The sequence below is a fragment of the Tamandua tetradactyla genome, chromosome 7 (assembly GCF_023851605.1).
Source record: "Tamandua tetradactyla isolate mTamTet1 chromosome 7, mTamTet1.pri, whole genome shotgun sequence".
NCBI classification, from domain to species: Eukaryota; Metazoa; Chordata; class Mammalia; order Pilosa; family Myrmecophagidae; genus Tamandua; species Tamandua tetradactyla.
The window spans coordinates 92,671,801-92,690,414 of NC_135333.1; the positions used below are offsets into that span (position 1 = coordinate 92,671,801).

Here is an 18,614-nt window from a genome sequence, read left to right on the forward strand (position 1 = left end):
TATCTTGTATATACCACTTCCATTTTATGATGGAGTGCTGCTGTGCATGCCCAACTTTATGGCTTGGTGGGTCAGACAATATCCAGGTCATGACAGGCAACTCAGGTCTCATGGTAACTTGGTGGCCCAAGGTTAAGCATTCAGTCTCTACTAAGGCCCAGTAGCAGGCCAAAAGCTGTTGCTCAAAAGGAGAGCAGTTATTTGCAGCAGATGATAAGGCTTTGCTCCAAAATCCTAGGGGTCTGCATTGTGATTCTCCCATAGGCGCGTGCAAAGGCTCCAGACAGCATCTCTATTTGCCACTGACACTTCCAACACCATTGGATCCACTGGATTATATGATCCAAGTGGCAGAGCAGCTTGTACAGCAGCCTGGACCTGTTCGCAGAGCCTCCTCTTGTTCAGGTCCCCACTCAAAATTAGCAGCTTTTCTGGTTATTTGATAAATTGGCCAGAGTAGCACACCCAAATGAGGATTATGTTGTTGCCAAAATCCAAACAGACCAACTAGGAATTGTGCCTCTTTTTTGGTTGTAGGAGGGGCCAGATGCAGCAACTTATTCTTCACCTTAGAAGGAATATCTTGACTTGCTCCACACTACTGGACACCTAGAAATGTCACTGAGGTGGAAGGCCTGTGTATTTTTGTTGGATTTATCTCCCATCCTCTGACACGCAAACGCCTTACCAGTAAGTCTAGAATAGTTGCTACATCTTGCTCACTTGGCCCAATCAGCATAATATCAATATAATGGACCAGTGTGATGTCTTGTGGGAGGGAGAAATGATCAAGGTTCCTGCAGATAAGATTATGACATAGGGCTGGAGAGTTTATATACCCCTGAGGTAGGACAGTGAAGTTATATTGCTGACCTTGCCAGCTGAAAGCAAACTGTTTCTGGTGGTCCTTACTAACAGGTATTGAGAGAAAAGCATTTGCGAGATCAGTATCTGCATTCCAGGTACCAGGGGATGTATTAATTTGCTCAAGCAATGATATCAAATCTGGAACAGTAGCTGCAATTGGAGTTACCACCTGGTTGAGCTTACAATAATCCACTGTCATCCTCCAAGATCCATCTGTTTTCTGCACAGGCCAAATAGGAGAATTGAATGGAGATATGGTGGGAATCAGCACCCCTGCAATTTTCAAGTCCTTAAGAGTGGCAGTAGTCTCCGTAATCCCTCCAGGAATCCAGTATTGCTTCTGATTTACTATTTTGCTAGGTAGGGACAGCTCTAATGGCTTCCACTTGGCTTTTCCCACCATAATAGCCCTCACTGCATGAGTTAAAGAGCCAATGTGGGGATTCTGCTAGTTTCTCAATATGTCTATTTCAATTTGCATTCTGAAACTAGGCAAATAACTACAAAATGGGTTGGGGCCCCTTGGACCCACTGTGAGACGGACCTGAGCTAAAACTCCATTGATCACTTGACCTCCATAAGCTCCCACTCTGACTGGTGGATCATAGTGACATTTTGGGTTCCCTGGAATTAATGTCACTTCTGAACCAGTGTCTAATAATGCCTGAAATATTTTATCATTTCCTTCTCCCCAGTGCACAGTTACCCTGGTAAAAGGCCGTCGGTCTCCTTGGGAAAGGCTTGGAAGCAGATTAACAGTATAGACTTGTGGCAGTGTAACAGAGCTCTACCCCAAAGGGACCTGGCCTCCACTTCATTCAAGGGTCTCTGGGTCTGTAAACTGTCTCAAGTTTGGAAATTGATTAAGGGGCCGTGATTCTATTCTTGTAATTCAAGTTAGACTTCTGTTCACTCGACCTAGAACTCTTTTGTTTATACAGCTCAAACAAAAATTAAGTAGACTGTCCTTCTATTCTATTTCTAGGAACTCCATAATTTACTAGCCATTGCCACAAATCTCTGCGAGTCAGATTATTTTAACCCCTGCTCTGAATTTGCTGTCTATTATAACAGCCACATCCACCCTGTCTTTGGTGATTAAGTGTTGCCACCTGACTTCTACCAACCAGGGATCTGATCATCCCCACTGTGTTTAAGGATTCCAGCTCAGTGACAGCTGTTCCCACAAAAATATCTGACCTACAGAGAAGTGCAACTACAGAGCTCTTCAGTGATGATGGCACTTGTTCTAGTTTGCTAGCTGCCGGAATGCAACACACCAGAGACAGATTGGCTTTTAATAAAAGGGGATTTATTTTGTTGATTCTTCAGAGGAAAGGCAGCTCACTTTTCACTGAGGTTCTTTCTTACGTGGAAGGCACAGGAGGGTCTCTGCTGGTCTTCTCTCCAGGCCCCTGGGTTCCAACAACTTTCCCTGGTCCAAAGGCCTGGGCTGAGCTGCAAGTGCTGAGATGAGGAACGCCGAGCTGCTTAGGCTGTGCCACATTGCAATCTCTCATTTAAGCACCAGCCAATTAAGTCAAACGTCACTCATTGCAGCAGACACGCCTCCTAGCTGACTGCAGATGTAATTGGCAACAGATGAGGTTCACATACCGTTGGCTTATGTCCGCAGCAACAAGATTAGGTATTGTCACCTGGCCAAGTTGACAACTGAATCTAACTAACACAGCACTAGTCTCACAAATTTATTTCTCACTGTTCTGGTAAAAGGTGCATCCTCCGGACATTCCCGGAGTAAAAGAGCAGGCTTTGAAAGATAAATCCACTCTAACATTCTGATCTCCCTAAGCCTCTGGATCCCCTCATCTACCTTATACCAGGGCAGTTTTGGCATTTCAACCTCAGGTAATGTTGGCCACCTTTTGATCCACGTTTCAGCCAACCATCCAAACAAACTGTTAATGCCTTTTCTAACCCCTCAAGGTATAACACTGAATGCAGAATCTCTGCTTAGTGGGTCCATATCAATAAATTCAGCCTGATCCAGCCTTATATTTCTCCCACCATTATCCCACAGCCTTAAAATCCATTGCTACATATATTCCTCTGATTTCTGTCTATATAAATTGGAAAACTCACACAGTTCTTTTGGAATATAATGTACCTCCTCATGTGTGATACTTTGGACCTCACCTTTAGGGGTCTGTTGGGACTTCAGTCACTTATAGGTCTGGAAGAAATGAGGGGTGGTCAGGGTGGGTCATGAAAAGAATTAAAAGTCTCTTTCAAGCAATTGCTTCAGAACATTCATTTGTAGTTTCATCTGGTTGAACAGGATTAATCACTCTAGAGCTAATTCCTTCAGATGGTGACCAACTGCTCAAGGCAGGCTGGAGGTGGGGCAACTATGTCCTCAGGGCAGACTATTACAGTGCTATCATGACCTAGGGTTTTAACCTCACCACCATCATCATTATCCATCCATATGTTGCCATCCCATTTTTCAAGGTCTACTCCTTTTCAATCAATGCCCTCACTTTAACGGCAGACACCATCCAAGACTGAGATATCAATTAAAAGTGTAAAGTTGCTACTCTAACAATAAGATTCTGAGTCTGATTTCGGAAATCTCAAGTCTACAGGTACAGGAAATAAGATTTTCCTTCAGGACACTCATAGAATCATCTACATCTGTCAGATGGCACTTAAACTTCTCGTTTGAAGCCTTAAGCTCATCCCTTTCACTCATTAATGTATACAGTGTATCTAACAGCAACCAGCCAATATCTCTATACTTTCTAATTCCACAAAACTCTGTAAAGGTGTCAAAAACATTATCCCCCAGAGCCTGGCTTCATACAAGTGAAGCATTAGAAGAATTGAATGGCGATGTTTTGACTATCTCTTTTGCCAACTCACACCACAGACTGACAATGCCATTCTGATTATGGGCATCAGAGTCCTCAGTGCCTCTGAGTTCAGTCAGAGTAGAAAACCATTCATAAAAACCCATTTTTAAGATTCTGTTTCTTAAGAACCATTCCTGGTACCACGTTGTATTAGTTACGGTTCTCTAGAGAAACAGAATCAACAGGAAATATTCGTAAATACAAAATTTATAAAATTGTCTCATGTAACCGTGGGAACGTAGAGTCCAAAATCTGTAGGACAGGCTGTGAAGTTGACAATTCCGATGGAGGCTCTGCATGAACTCCACAGGAGCGGCTAGCCAGCCAAAGTAGAAGAGAATCTGTCTCTTCTAAATCTTCCTTAAAAGGCTTCCAGTGATCAGATTAAGAATCACTCATTAAAGAAGACACTCCGCTTGGCTGATTACAAATGGAACCAGCTGTGGGTGTAGTGGACACGATCATGATTTAATTCTATGAAATGTCCTCATAGCAAAAGACAGGCCAGCACTTGCCTAAGCAGACAAAAAGGTAACACATGGCCAAGCTGACACATGAACCTGACCATGACAAAATTCAAAAGTAGTAAAACTATATTTGCAGATACATAGCATAATTCTACATATAGAAAAGCCTTAAGAACCTACCAGCAAGCTACTAGAGGTAATGAACAAATTTCAACAAAGTGATGTGGTACAAGATTAATACAACAAAATCCGTTTTTTCCTGTATACCAACAATGAGCAATGTGAAGAGGAAATAAAGAAAACAATTCCATTTACAACTGCATCTAAATGAATGATGTATCTGGGAACAAATTTAACCAAGAATGCAAAAGACTTGTACATTTGCTAAAAGAAATTAAAGAATTCAGCAGATGCCTTCAATCTATTGAGATACATCTTGTATCATGACTAGAAAACTTAACATTATTACAATGCCAACAATACCCAAGGTACCATTCCCAAAAAAATTCCAGAAGCCTTTTTGGCAGAAATGGAAAAACCAATCATCAAATTTATATGTAAAGACAAGGGGCTCCAAGTAGTCAAAACAATCTTGAAAAAGAACGTTGGAGGACACACTTTCTGATTTCAAAACTTATTACAAAGCCATAGTAATCAAAATAATGTGGTACTCGCATAAAGAGAGACACACAGATCAACAGAATAGAATTGAAATTCCATATATAAACCCACATATCTAAGATCAATGAATTCTGACAAGAACACCAAGTTCACTCAATAAGGAAAGAATAGTATTTTAACAATTGGTGCTGGGAAAACTGGTTTTCTACACACAGGAAAATGAGATTGCCCCCTTACCTCACAGTATTCAAAAGTTAAACTCAAAGTGGTTAGTAACCTAGATATAAGAGGTAAAACCAGAGAAGTATAAAAGTAATCAGAGGAAAACCTCTTCAGGACCTGTTATTCAGCAATGGGTTCTTAAGATACATAACAAAAACGAAGGCAACAAAAGAAAAAATGGATAAGCTGCACTTTACCAAAATTTAAAACTTATGTACATCAAATGACATTCAAGAAAGTAAAAAGGTAAGTTACAGAATGCAAGAGAATAGTTGGAATTCAGAAATTTGAATAGTGTTGATATTCAGAATATATAATGCAACTCAAAAACAAAAAAGATAAACAACCCAGTTAAAAAATGGATAAATGACTTTATTAGCAACTTATGCAAAGGGGCTATATAAACAGCCAATAAACATTTAAAAGGATGATTAACATTAGTAGCCACTAGGGAAATGAAAATGAAAACCACTAGGTACTACTTTTGTACCCACTAAGATGGCTATTATTTGAAAAAAGGAAAGATGAAGCATTAGCAAGGATATGGAGAAACTGGAATTCTTATACAATGCTGATGGGAATGTAAAATGGTGCTAAGGCACTGTGGAAAGCAGTTTGGTTGTTCCTCAAAAAATTAAACATAGAATTACCATATGACCTCCCAATTCCACTCTAAAGAAATGAAAACGGGAATTCAGTCAGATATTTGTATACCAAATTTCAGATTACCACTATTCACAATAGCTAAAGATGGAAACAACTCAAGTGTCCATCAACCAATGAATGGATAAACAAAATGCATATGCCATTAAAAGGAACGAAGTGTTTATTCATGTTACAATGAGGATGAACTCTGAAAACACTATGCTAAGTGAAATAAGCTACAAGTCACAAAAGGACAAATATCGTATGATTCCACTGACATGAAATATCTAGATAAAACAAATTCATAGAAAGTAGATTAGAGGTTACTAGGGGCCCAGGGTAAGGGGGAATGGAAAGATGGGAAATTACTGCTTAAGGGTACAGGTTTCTGTTTAGGATGATGAAAAAGTTTTGGTAATGTATGTATTGGTGGCAGTACAACATTGTGTAATCAATATCAGTGAATTATATGCTTAAAAATGGATAAAATGGTGACTGTTCATACACACTCACACACACACGCATATATACATATAAGCACAATGTATTTTTTTTAAGTATATACGGGAATAGGTAATGAAAGCAGGTAGGAAGTTCTAACTTAAGTGCTGTCAAGAGGAAGCTAAATTAACCCAAAAAGACATTTAAACAGGTTAAGCATGTCAATGCATGAGCCACTGTGGATTCCAAAGATAAAACAGTCTAAAAATAGGGAGGCTAACTGAATTCTTCAGTATAACTGGAGAGACTGTGGATACAGAATCACTGGAGGAGATGGGAAAGTATAAGGCTCAAACCAAGGAGATTAAGTAAAATCTTATGAACCCAAATTACAGAACTTTCATGAGAAAAGAATTATACAAAAATAATAGCAAGGGGATTAAGTAATATCTTATCAACAAACTACAGAACTTCATGGAAAAGAATTACACAGAAAATAATCCCCATACACCATATGGTTCAGTAGTGAACAGTATTGACAGTAATAATAATGTAAATATGACAAATAATTTAATTCATATTTTTATATATCTTGATTGTAACCAAATGTTGATGCAGGAAAGCAGACAAAGTGTCATAGGTCAAGGAAGAGCCAAAGAGCTAAATTCCCAACTGCCGGCAAAGACAGACAATAGATAATGTCTGAAATTTACAACTTAAGAGGGTAGCATTTCATTATATAAAATTTGGAGTTAAATTCTAGAGGTCATAGCTAAGAGAGCTTTAAAGTGCTTTTACTGAGATCTCAGGAAAGAAAAGACTATTAATTGTTGGTATAGTTATTGTTAAACCCCTTTTAGTAAAATCTGATTTAACTAGATATTTATCTCACACTGAACTGGGAAAGAACAGCTTCTTCAACAAATGGTGCTAGGAAAATTAGATCTCCATTTGCAAAAACAGTAGGACCAACCTCATACCTTATGCCGGTTTGAAGCTGTTACATTCTCCAGAAAAAGCCATGTCGTTTTTCCTGATCCATCATGTGGGCATGGAAATTGTGGATTGTTTCCTTGGAGATGTGACACACTCAACTGTGGGTGTGGCCTTTTGATTAGATGGAGATGTGACTTCACATACTCAAGGTGGATCTTTATTAGTTTATTAGAGTCCTTTAAAAGGGGAGACATTTTGGAGAAGACACAGCTGCTTCAGAGCCCACAGAGATGCAGACATCTGGAGATGCTTGGAGTACCGACAGAGATGCTTAGACAGGGACTGGTTTAGAAATCCAGAGCCCAGCAGACATCGCCATATGCCTTCCCATGAGATGCTAAGCAAGGCAGAACCAAGAGATGTGTGCCAAAGGAGCTAAGTGAAAGCTCACAGACACTTAGAGAGGAAACTACTAGCATCAGCAGTTGGAAGTAACAGAACCGAGAACAAGGATCAGCAAACGCCATGTGCCTTCCCAGATCAGCCTTTCTTGAGTCGAGGTGACTTTTTCTGGATGTCTTAGTTCGAACATTTTTATGACCTTAAAACTGTGAACTTGTAACTAAATAAATTCCCTTTTTAAAAGCCATTTCATTTCTAGTATATTGCATTTTAACAGCATTAACAAACTAAAACACAACATACAAAAATCAACTCAAAATGGATCAAAGATATAAATATAAGACCTAGAATTATCAAACTTCTAGAAGAAAACATAGGGAAACATCTTCAGGACCTTGTTTCTTAAACTTTACATCCAAAGTACAAGCAATGACAACAAAATAAGATAAATGGGACCTCATCAAGATTAAAAACTTTTGTGCCTCAAAAGACTTCATCCTGAAAGTAAAATGAAAACATATACAAAGGGAGAAAATATTTGGAAACCAGGTATCTGACAAAGTTTTAATATGTAGAATATATGAAGAAACCTTCAACTTAATGACAAAAAGAAAAACAACCCAATTAAAAAATGGGCAAAAGACTTGAATAGACATCTCTCCAACGAAGATAAACATGTGGCCAAAAAGCACATGAAATAAAAACCAAAATCACAGTGAGAGACCATTTCACAACCATTAGAAAGGTTGTTATTAAAAAATGGAAAATTACATGTGTTGGAAAAGACACAGAAAAATAGGAACACACTTTCATTGCTGGTGGCAATGCAAAACTGTTACAGTCACTGTGGACGACAGTTTGGCAGTTCCTCAGAAAGCTAAGGATAGAATTACCATATGACCCTGCAATCCCATTAATACGTATATACACAGAATAATTAAAAGCAAGGATGTGAAGATTATTTTCACACCAATGTTCACAGAAGTATTACTCAAATTGCCAAAAGATAGAAGGAACTCAAGTGTCCATTAACCAATGAAAGAATAAACAAAGTGTGATATAAACCTACAATGGAATATTATTCAGCCATAAAAAGGAATGAAGTCTTAATACTTGTACCAACATGGATGAATCTGAATACATCGTGCTGAGTGAAATAATTACAAAAAGTAAATTCAAAAAGTCAGAATCTAGAATACAGGTTACCAGGAGATGGGGTAGGGTTAGGGAACGGGAAGTTAAGGCTTAAAATGTATAGGTTCCTTTTTGGAATGAAGGAAATGTTTTGGTAATGGTTTGTGATGACGGGAGCATAACACTGTGAACATAAATTAACAGTACTGAAATATATATATCTGAATGTGAGGGAAAGAAAGTGTTTTCTAGCTCAATGCTGCCTCCTCCAAATCACAGCAATAACATCAGAGCTCTACTAACAACAATCTTCAAACAGGTTTTCTTCTCAATATTCAGGAAAGATAATTACTGACTATAGGAAACATAACAATGGTAAAAATTAAGTAATATAAGGGAAGTACAGGATATAATATTTAGTCTCACCAATACTTGAGGGGACAAAGGTGCTCTCATCAGCAACCTATTTCTATGGTAACAGAGGTTCTCTCAATGACAAGAAGAATATAGTATCATTACTAATAAGAGCAAAACCTGGTATATTTTCTCTTGAAAAACCTCAGGAGAGGAATTTCTCATTATGAATTAAGCCCAATTAATAAACATTTCTTGAACACATGTGACCTTCACTGCCAGACAATGACAACACAGAACAAGACAAAGTCTTTGACCTAAAGACTTAAAAACCAGTTGGAGACACAAAACTTATCCATAAAAATCTATCCGTAACATACTATTTATGGACATACATTCGTATTAGAAGGAGGAAAAACCCCACAGTCTTGTTTAAACAGGTATCAAATATCTATAAAAGATAACTTTACAAATTAGGCTTTTCTTTTCCTGTCCAATAAGCCAAATTTTTACCCTTACTTTTTCTGCATCTTTAATCCAAAAACTCTCTTTTCTGTACCAAATTTTTTTCAGCTTACAAAAAAGGAATGACTAAAAGTAGATATATGTACATTCCTCATTTCACTATCATTCTTTAAATAAAGTAGTAGAAACCAAATATAATAGTAACTAGCAAAGTAGTTAAGTATTCTGTGTGTCATGGTTTGGAAGCCAATAAAGTTATTTGGGTTAGGTTTTTAATATTCAGAGTATATATTAAAAAAATAAGAATGAAAAATTTTTTAACCTTTTTATTGTATAGTATAACATATATACAAAGCAAAGAAATAAAAAAGCAATAGTCTTCAAAGCACTCTTCAACAGGTAGTTACAGGGCAGATTCCAGAGTTTGTCATGGGTTATCCAGGTTTTTCCTTCTTGCTGCTCCAGAATACAGGAGGCTAGAAGGCTTAAGTATTTTTTCAATCTCCAAAATCGACTTTTTTTTCCTTTCTTTTTTGTGAAAAATACTATATATACAAAAAAGCAATAAATTTCAAAGCACGGCACCACAATTAGTGGTACAATAGATTTCAAAGTTTGACATGGGTTACAATTCCACAATTTTAGGTTTTTACTTCTAGCTGCTCTAAGATACTAGAGACTAAAAGAGATATCAATTTAAAAATTCAGCATTCATATTCATGTGTTAAATCCTATCTTCCTATATATATATGTATTAAATAGCCTCTCGAAATCCAGAAATAATAATCACCACTTCGGACTAAATGTGTCTGCTATAAAAGCTTGCAATCTAGGCCCCCGTTTTCTTATAAGCATTTAAGAATGAAAAATTTAAAAAAGTAAAAACTATCTTCCAAATAATTTAAAATAAGACAATAATTGTTATTTAATTACTTTAATATTGATTTTAAAAAGGCAATGAATACTTACCTAAAAACACTGATAAACACTTTTTAAATTATTGATGAAACTACACAAGCATTCTTAAATTCACGATTTTTCTGGTTAAGACATGAATTTTAATTACATGAAGGTTAAATTTAAATAAAATACTTCTGTTCCACAAACAGTTGGAAGAGATGGCAGAAACTGTTCTGTCACAATTACATAATTCTAACTTATTCACTGATTGCCTTACATCTTGCATATTAGATATATATTTGGGGAACTATAAAGATGAATGAATAAAGCTAATGCTTTTAAGGAACTTACTGGCTTGAAAGGACTAAGATGGCAGCATAAGATGCTCCAGGGAACCATTCCCCCTAAGAATTTTTGAACAACTAGCAAAAACTGGCAGAGCTATCTTCCTAAAAACTCCAAAAATCAGTTGAAAGGTTACAGAACTGTATCTCTTGATTTGAGTGCTGACTCAAGAAAAGACACCTTTAAAAATGGTAGGGACAGTACATGGTGCCCTTGCTAGCCCTTCCCCAAACCCCTACATGGTATGATATGGAATCCAGCCTATGTTCCCATTACGCATCCATGTCCCTGCTCTGGAGTGCGTAATCAATCCCTATAAACATACTGGGGTGCCTACATGTAAGTGCCAATCTATCAAATGGTAGTCTGAGTGGCTGAATAAGAAAACTCTTTTCTGGCTTGCTCTTCCAGAATTTGTCCAGTTTGCAGACAGCTAAAGCAGTATAAGAAACAATTATGTCTAAGTGGCCTGGGGCACAGGATTTTCAACATTAAAACATACAATTGAACACCCAAGAAGGGAGCAAGTCTATCCCACAGGGAGTAGAGGGCACTTTCATATTCCTATAAATAGGGAAATCTCTAAGGCCAGGAACAAGCAAAAGCCCAGAAAAAGAAGCAAGCTCAATGAAGTGAACTTCAGGAGGGCCCCTGAAGTTCACTTCTGCCTTGAGGTAACCTTGATCGGGGGACTAAACTCTGAACAAGAGCATCAGCCAATAAGAAGCCATTTTGAAAAGACTATGAAAGCTAATTTTTGCTTTGGTTTGTTTTTGTAAGCTACTGGCACTCAAGGAGACTTCTGTTGTATCACTAGCTAGATATAAACTTAGGGAATAGCTCAGGGACTAAACCCAGACCTAACTCTTTAAAATATAAAATGTACAGAGTGTAAAAAAAAATTACAAAACAAATAAAAAAACAGAAAATGATGGACCAACCAAAGGAAAAAGATAAAAATTCAGAAAGCATCAAAAAAAGGAAACCAGACTTTGAGTATACCAGACAAAGACTTAAAAAAAAATGATCCTCAATATGTCAAAGGGAATAAAGGAAAATATGGAGAAAGAACAAAATGATATCAGAAAAATGAAAGAATGAACAACATGAGAATCTCAACTGACAAAAAAAAGAATCAAACAGAAATACTAGAATTAAATACTAGAATACTAGAATTCTAGAATTACTAGAATTAAAGACCACAATAATGGAAATGGAAAATTCCCTAGAAGGTTTTAACAGCAGATTGGAGTGAGCTAAAGAATCTGAACTTGAAGACAACTGAAATGATTTAAGCTGAAAAACAGAAAACAAAACAAAAGAATGAAAAAAATCTGAAATGAGCCTAAGAAAACTATGGAACACCATTAAGTACAGCAATAAATGCATTATGGGAGCCAAAGAAGAAGAAAGAATTATATATTATAGAACTATACATTATATATTAAAGAATTATAATTATATATTAAAATGTGGTTTAAAGGGGAAATTTTATGAGAGATATATATAGATCATATACAAATATGCACTATCAGAATAAAATTTTAAAAAAAACATAGGGCTGTCAACACAGTGAACCCTAATATAAACTCTGGACTATAGTTAACAGTATAATTATAATACTGTTTCATCAATTTTAACAAAAGCTCCACATTAATGCAAAATATTAAAACAAGGATGACTGTGAGTAGAGGGAAGACATATGTGAACTCTGTATTTTCTACACAATTTTTCTGTAAACCTTATAACTTCTTTAAAAATAAATAAATAAATAAATAAATAAATACCTTCCCGGAGAGACAGGATATCTAAGAAAAATAAAAAAGATAAACAAAACCAGGAATCATTTTTTTAATGTGAAAAAAAAAAAAGAATGAGCAGGCTAGACACTCAGAATATGGAAAGAATGCTACAGAAATAGAACAAAAAATTTTAGAGAATAAGTTTAGGATGAATATATATAAACACTTTAAGTTCCCTCATAACCAAATTCTTAACAATGTCCAAAGAATTCTAAAAACCAGGAAGGACACAATCTATATTATCACTTTAAATCATTTAAAATTAGCATTCATATGTTGAAAACTTTGAAGAATTTATGCAAGACAGCATACAAAGGAAAATACTTTTGAGAAAAATCCCATGTAGGCAGTAACTGAAAGGATTTCTGCTAGTTCAGAGAAGAGATAGGTGATAAAAGAGCAAGAGAGTTGAGAAAGAGGCAATTTCCATCTTCGGGACACTTTTAAGAATTCATTTGGGTGCCAGAGATCACACACTGGAGGAATTCCATAGCAGTGCCTATTCCCAGCTCATAAATGCCTGAAAGAATATTCTAAATTAAGCAAGAACATTGTCACAGCTATTTCCTAATGTCATAGTTTCACCAGTTAAAGATAGGAGGAGCTACTCTCACTAAAATTAGGGTGTCAAAATAAACAGAGAAAAGGAAATTTTGAATTACTCTGCCATTCTGGACCCAACCGTGACTTCCTCCTTTCTTCTCAAAAGCATCTGAAGTTCTAATCTGAGAATTAGAAGAAACATAGAATATCTAAACTAGATACCCTTCTTTTTTCACCTAGGTTGGAAAGACAGGAAACTTTACATCAAGTCCACTTCAATTCTCAATCATTTAATGAGGCCCCTTATTTTCCCATCCTGAAAATGAAAAAGACAGAAAAACAAATAAATGGATATATAAAGTGATTCATTAATTTGAAAGAAGTGGCCAATCTGAGGAATTAAGAGTTAATTTTCTTCTATGATACCATTCCTAAAAAGAAGAGGAAAAGTGTTGCTTTAATAATTATATTATCAATGAAATTTAGGATTATGCAAGCAGAAAAAAATGGATCAATCTGCAACATGAAGTGGAAAATATGATAACTAACTTTTAATTTTGCAATGAATGTACTGAAAAGGTTGGATCTTGATGGGACAGGGTAATCAATCTCCCAGAACCCAGAGGCAAAGTTCCAAATATGTATATACTGCAAGAATCAACAGATATTGAGAGCCACCCCATGAAATTCAAAATCATTTGATAAAAATTTTAAAAATAAGAGGAAAAAACATTGCTTTGCATATTAAAGCAAACAAACAAGCAAAAATAAAAAAAGGCTTAAACATTCAGAACATCAATATCACCAAGTAAAAGAAAAGATTAAAGGGATCCAAACTTAGATAAATATTTGAATTTCAAAAACAGAATTAAAAATCATTCAAGTAGATAAAGTAGGTTATGTGCAAAGGAAAAATAACCATGCCAGAAGACAAAGAAACAAATGCCTAGAAAATATGAGTGTAATACACCTTAAAGCAAGAATCCTCAGCCAACCTTAAGTTCACATGCATGAAAAACAGAAAGATATTGCAGTAATACCGGAGACCATGAAAAATACCCACATATTCTTGCTGAAAATGAAGTCTCAAAAGTCCCTCCACTAAATGATAAACAAAAATAAAGAACCTAAGAAAGGTATACAAAAGCAATAAAACACAAAATTAAATATGAATAATTATTCTTCATATAATATGAAATTAGATGCAAATGTTAAAAGTGTCTAATCATAATTATGTGGATCTACATTGCAAGGTAATATTTTTTTGGCATGGGCAGACTCCAGGAAACGAACCCAGATCTCCAACATGGCAAGCGAAAATTCTGCCACTGAGTCATCATTCTGCTGCCCACTGTCAGGTCATTTTATTATGCTCTAACATGGTAACTGAATTTGTAAACTGTTAACCTCATAAAAAATTACCATGAAATCAGAGTTTAAAAGTGGGAAAAGAGAAATTCAGAGTTTAAAGTGGAAAAACAGAGGTCAAGAAAAAGAGATTCAGAGTGGCCATAAGTTATTTTTTTGTAGAAATTTCAATTTTAAAAGTGTATATCAAAAGACATAAATACATTCTGTTATTGCAAGCTAATAATGACTGAATGATCAAAACAGACAAAACCAACCGAAGGGCTTTTTTCTTTTTTTTTTTTGCTTCAGCCCCATCATCCTGTTACTTGTTTTGTTTTGTGTTTTTATCTTACATCCTGTTACTTTTAAGGTTCCTTCCAACTCTGTTTTCACTTTACAATTTTGCTTAAAGAATGGTTCACAACTGCCAATGGTAAACAAAAGAACTCAAGAATGCATATGTAAACACAAATACCACAAGGTCAACAGAGCATTAAGCTGCTCAAAGCACCTGGGCTGGGGGTCCACGTTCCATTCTCAAAAGTTTACTTAGGGCTAGTTCATATCATAACTTATTACCAGTATAAGCCCCTGTAATGATGTTTTCTAAAACAATCAATTATGCTACCAACTTGACTATGAAAATAAGCATTTTACAAACTTCGAGAAATGGAGGTGTAGAGGAGGGAGAAAGAAGTAAATGCATATGAAATTTCACCTCTTAAAAAAAAAGAGAAATACAGCTCCATTATTTTTAGAAACTTAAATTTGGTAAAAGTACAACAAAAATAGGATAGAGTTTCCAAATCACTAGAGGAATAAAATAAAATTTCATTACCATGGCAACTACAAGAAAAAAGAGAACTATTAGGAAGCATTAACATGATATAAAATAGTAAGATTAGAAAGACTTTAGAATGACATCCAAAAACATTAACAGCTCGTCTCAAGGCTTTAATATTAACTTATTTTCTTTTATCTTTCCTCTTTTTTTTCCCTCCTAAACTACTTTTCTAAACGTTTAGTTAACATAAAAAACTAGCTCAGAAAAAACTAAAAGCAAATCCCAAAACTATCTTCAAGGAAACAATTTCTCAAAGCATATTTAAAAACCAGGTATATCAAACTTACTGGTTCATAAACTAGACCATCTGCAGATGCAACCATTGTTTCTGCTAAATCCAACACATCTGCTCCAACATCTGCATAAAAAAGAAATAAGATTCACATTCTATGCTCAGAGCCAAACAGTATCTGATACAATTAGGACAACAATCAGAACATTCAAAGTATGTAGAATCATTTTCTTAATCTGCTTGTATGTTCAAGAGTTAAAAGAGTAGCATTATATAACAGCTTTGGTGGACATTATGCTAAAAATCATGTGTTTGTACTTCTTGCTCAGTAAAAAAGATGAGCTGGAATCCCATGGTAAAAAGCATAAACTTTACTGAAGAACTCTTAAAACTGGCAAGACTCAGATCAGAAGCAGAAAATTGTTGCTGCACAAAATATTGTGAGAATTATTTTTAGAGATTAAAAGCAATATTAAGGTAAACCTACTGATGTCTTTTCTTTTAAACCAACAAATAGCAAGTTTATTTTATTTATTTGTTTGTTTGTTTATTTATTTATTGGCATGGGCAGGCACCAGGAATCGAACCCTGGTCTCCAGCATGGCAGGCGAGAACTCTTCCACTGCACCACCACTGCCCGCCCACAAGTTTATTTTGAAAAAACTAAAATTCCTAATGGTATGGGAATATCAAAATAAGGTAAAATATAATATTAAATATTAACAATAACTCAAAGTTTGGATATAAAATTTCTATCTCTTAGAACCACTAAAATAAAGAAAAATAATGGAAAAGGAAAAGAGATTTAAGGTTTTCCTGAGATGAAAATACCCAGAAATTAATCTCCTTGATTGGGTAAAACCATTTCAGACTTCATAATATTCTGTCTGACTTCAAGAGACATCCTCCAAAGATGTACAAATGGTCAATAAGCACAAGTAAAGATGTTTAATGTGGTTTGAACATGCAAATCCAAATCACAAAGACATACTATTTCACATCCAAAAGGATGACTACTGGAAAATAATGTGTTGCTGAGGATGTGGAGAAAATGAAACTTCATACATTGTTGGTAAGAATGCAAAATGATTTAGCCTCTGTGGAAAATAGTTCGATGGTTCCTCAAAACTTAAACACAGAAGTACCATATGACTCAGCAATTCCATTTCCAGGTATATACCCAAAATAATTGAAAATAAGGACTCAATCAGATATTTGTACACCAATGTTCATAGCAGTATTATTCACAAAAGCCACAAAGACTGAAAACAAAATAAGTATCTATGATAAAATGAATGAACGAATGTGGTCTAAGATACAATGAAATATTCAACAATGAAAAGGAATGGCATTTTGATACATGCCACAATATGGATGAACCTTGAAAAACTTGGTAAGTGAAATAAACCAGATACAGAAGGACAACAATTGTAGGATTCCACTTACATGAAATATCTAGAATAAGGAAATGCAGAGAGACAGAAAATAAACTAGAGATTAGCAGAAGGGGGAAGGAGGTGGGGAGTTACTGTTTAATGGGTATGGAGTTTCTGTTCTAGATGATGAAAAACTTTCGGTAATGGATCATGGTGATGGTAGCACAACATTATGAATGTAATTAATATCACTTTACACTTAAAAATGGCTAAAATGGCAAATTTTAGGTTATAATATGTTACTACAATAAAATGTAAAAAGAAACTTTTTATCTCAACTACGGAAATATTAATCTCTAATTCTCAGCAGTAATTTAAAAGATATTTTTCATGCAAACACATCCTTAATTTTGAAAGTAATATTGATATTAACTATCAGGTATATTAACACTTTACTACTTCTACCAGCTATGAAGATAACATAAAAGGATGACTTTTCATTATTAACTCAAAAGACATGGGTCTCTACTTTAACATGCAAGTGGAAAAGTAACTGGTAATAAAACTAAAACATACAATCAAGATATGTTTGTGGAACATGAATGTAAAAACTGGCACTCCATAGAAGAAACAAACATATTTAAACTAGAACTCTGATTTACAAAAATTTTCTCTGATTTTCTTTTATACTAGTGGTACTAATGTGAAATTATGCTAATTCTTTTATATTAATCTGGTAAGAAAAACAATCAGTATTATTAAATAAAGCCACAAGAATTTTAAAATATTATAAAGGAAAAATAAAGTTAAAATATAACCAATGGTTTCAGTTTTTTACTGGTAACTGAATTATAAACTATACAGGGATTCAAGTTGAAGGTATACTTACACTGACACTTCATAGCAACAGTAATATCTATATTGATTCTCAATTTGCTGAAAAGACAAAGAAGTAAAAATTAGTACTTAATCCACAAAACATGAGAAATATGTATCGAGTGATCTATGAAAACATTCAGATTCCAACAGAAAACAATATGCTGATTAGAACTTGGATAACATATTTTACAGTCAAGCCAAAGACAATCAATTTTCAATACCATAAATAATTACTCAAAGTAATCTAAAAATCATTAATAGTAGTATACGTACAATCAACTTTGGTCCTATACTTTCTATTGAAACTTATTTTTTACTCTAATAATTATACATCTGGTTTCAATCAGAATTATATATTTTTTAGAGCCTCACAGACTTTTAATGATGTCTAGAGTTCAAACTGTACACTCAAGAGATGCTATAGGAATAAAGGAAAAGGCCAAGTAGACAGGTTTCTGGATATCACCATCATAATTATGTAGTGAAATACGTAGGACTTCACTTGGAAAAAATAAAGTGATCATTGCTACTACAAAACAAAATATGAACAACAATAAATTCTTTAAAAAACTAATGGCAATAGAGCTGTACTCATATTATAGACGAGGAAATTGAGGTCCAAAAAGTCAGTTATATGATTTGCTGAAGATTACACAGCCAATGTCAACTCATTTAGTTCTCTCAAATGCATGAGGAAGGTAATATAATTATTATCCCCATTATACAGAAAGTGAAGCATACATGGGGATACAGGTTTAGTAATTTCCTTACAGTCATGTAGCTAGTAAATAGTAGAGCTGGACTAAAACTAGCCAGGATTGTAAATTAGTCCCTATCTAGTACAAATGTAATATTATAAAAGGTTATCTTCGATCAATTAAAAAAGTTAGATACAATTTACAGAAACCAAATTATA

The 18,614-nt window shown here is 34.9% G+C and overlaps 1 protein-coding gene across 4 annotated transcripts in view; it reads right to left on the reverse strand.

Annotated features, from left to right (window-relative positions):
• The window catches only part of ERGIC2 (ERGIC and golgi 2), an 88,185-nt gene that overhangs the window by 53,494 nt on the left and 16,077 nt on the right, over positions 1 to 18,614 (reverse strand). For all 4 annotated transcript variants that reach the window (XR_013179618.1, XR_013179619.1, XM_077170428.1 and 1 more), the window contains exons 4-5: positions 17,709 to 17,755; positions 15,499 to 15,569 (exon numbers count right to left, since the gene is read on the reverse strand). Coding sequence is in view for 2 of the 4 variants with exons in the window: in XM_077170428.1 (XP_077026543.1) it covers positions 15,499 to 15,569; positions 17,709 to 17,755 (118 nt within the window). In the remaining 2 variants the exon portion in view is untranslated. The remainder of the gene's footprint in view (positions 1 to 15,498; positions 15,570 to 17,708; positions 17,756 to 18,614) is intronic.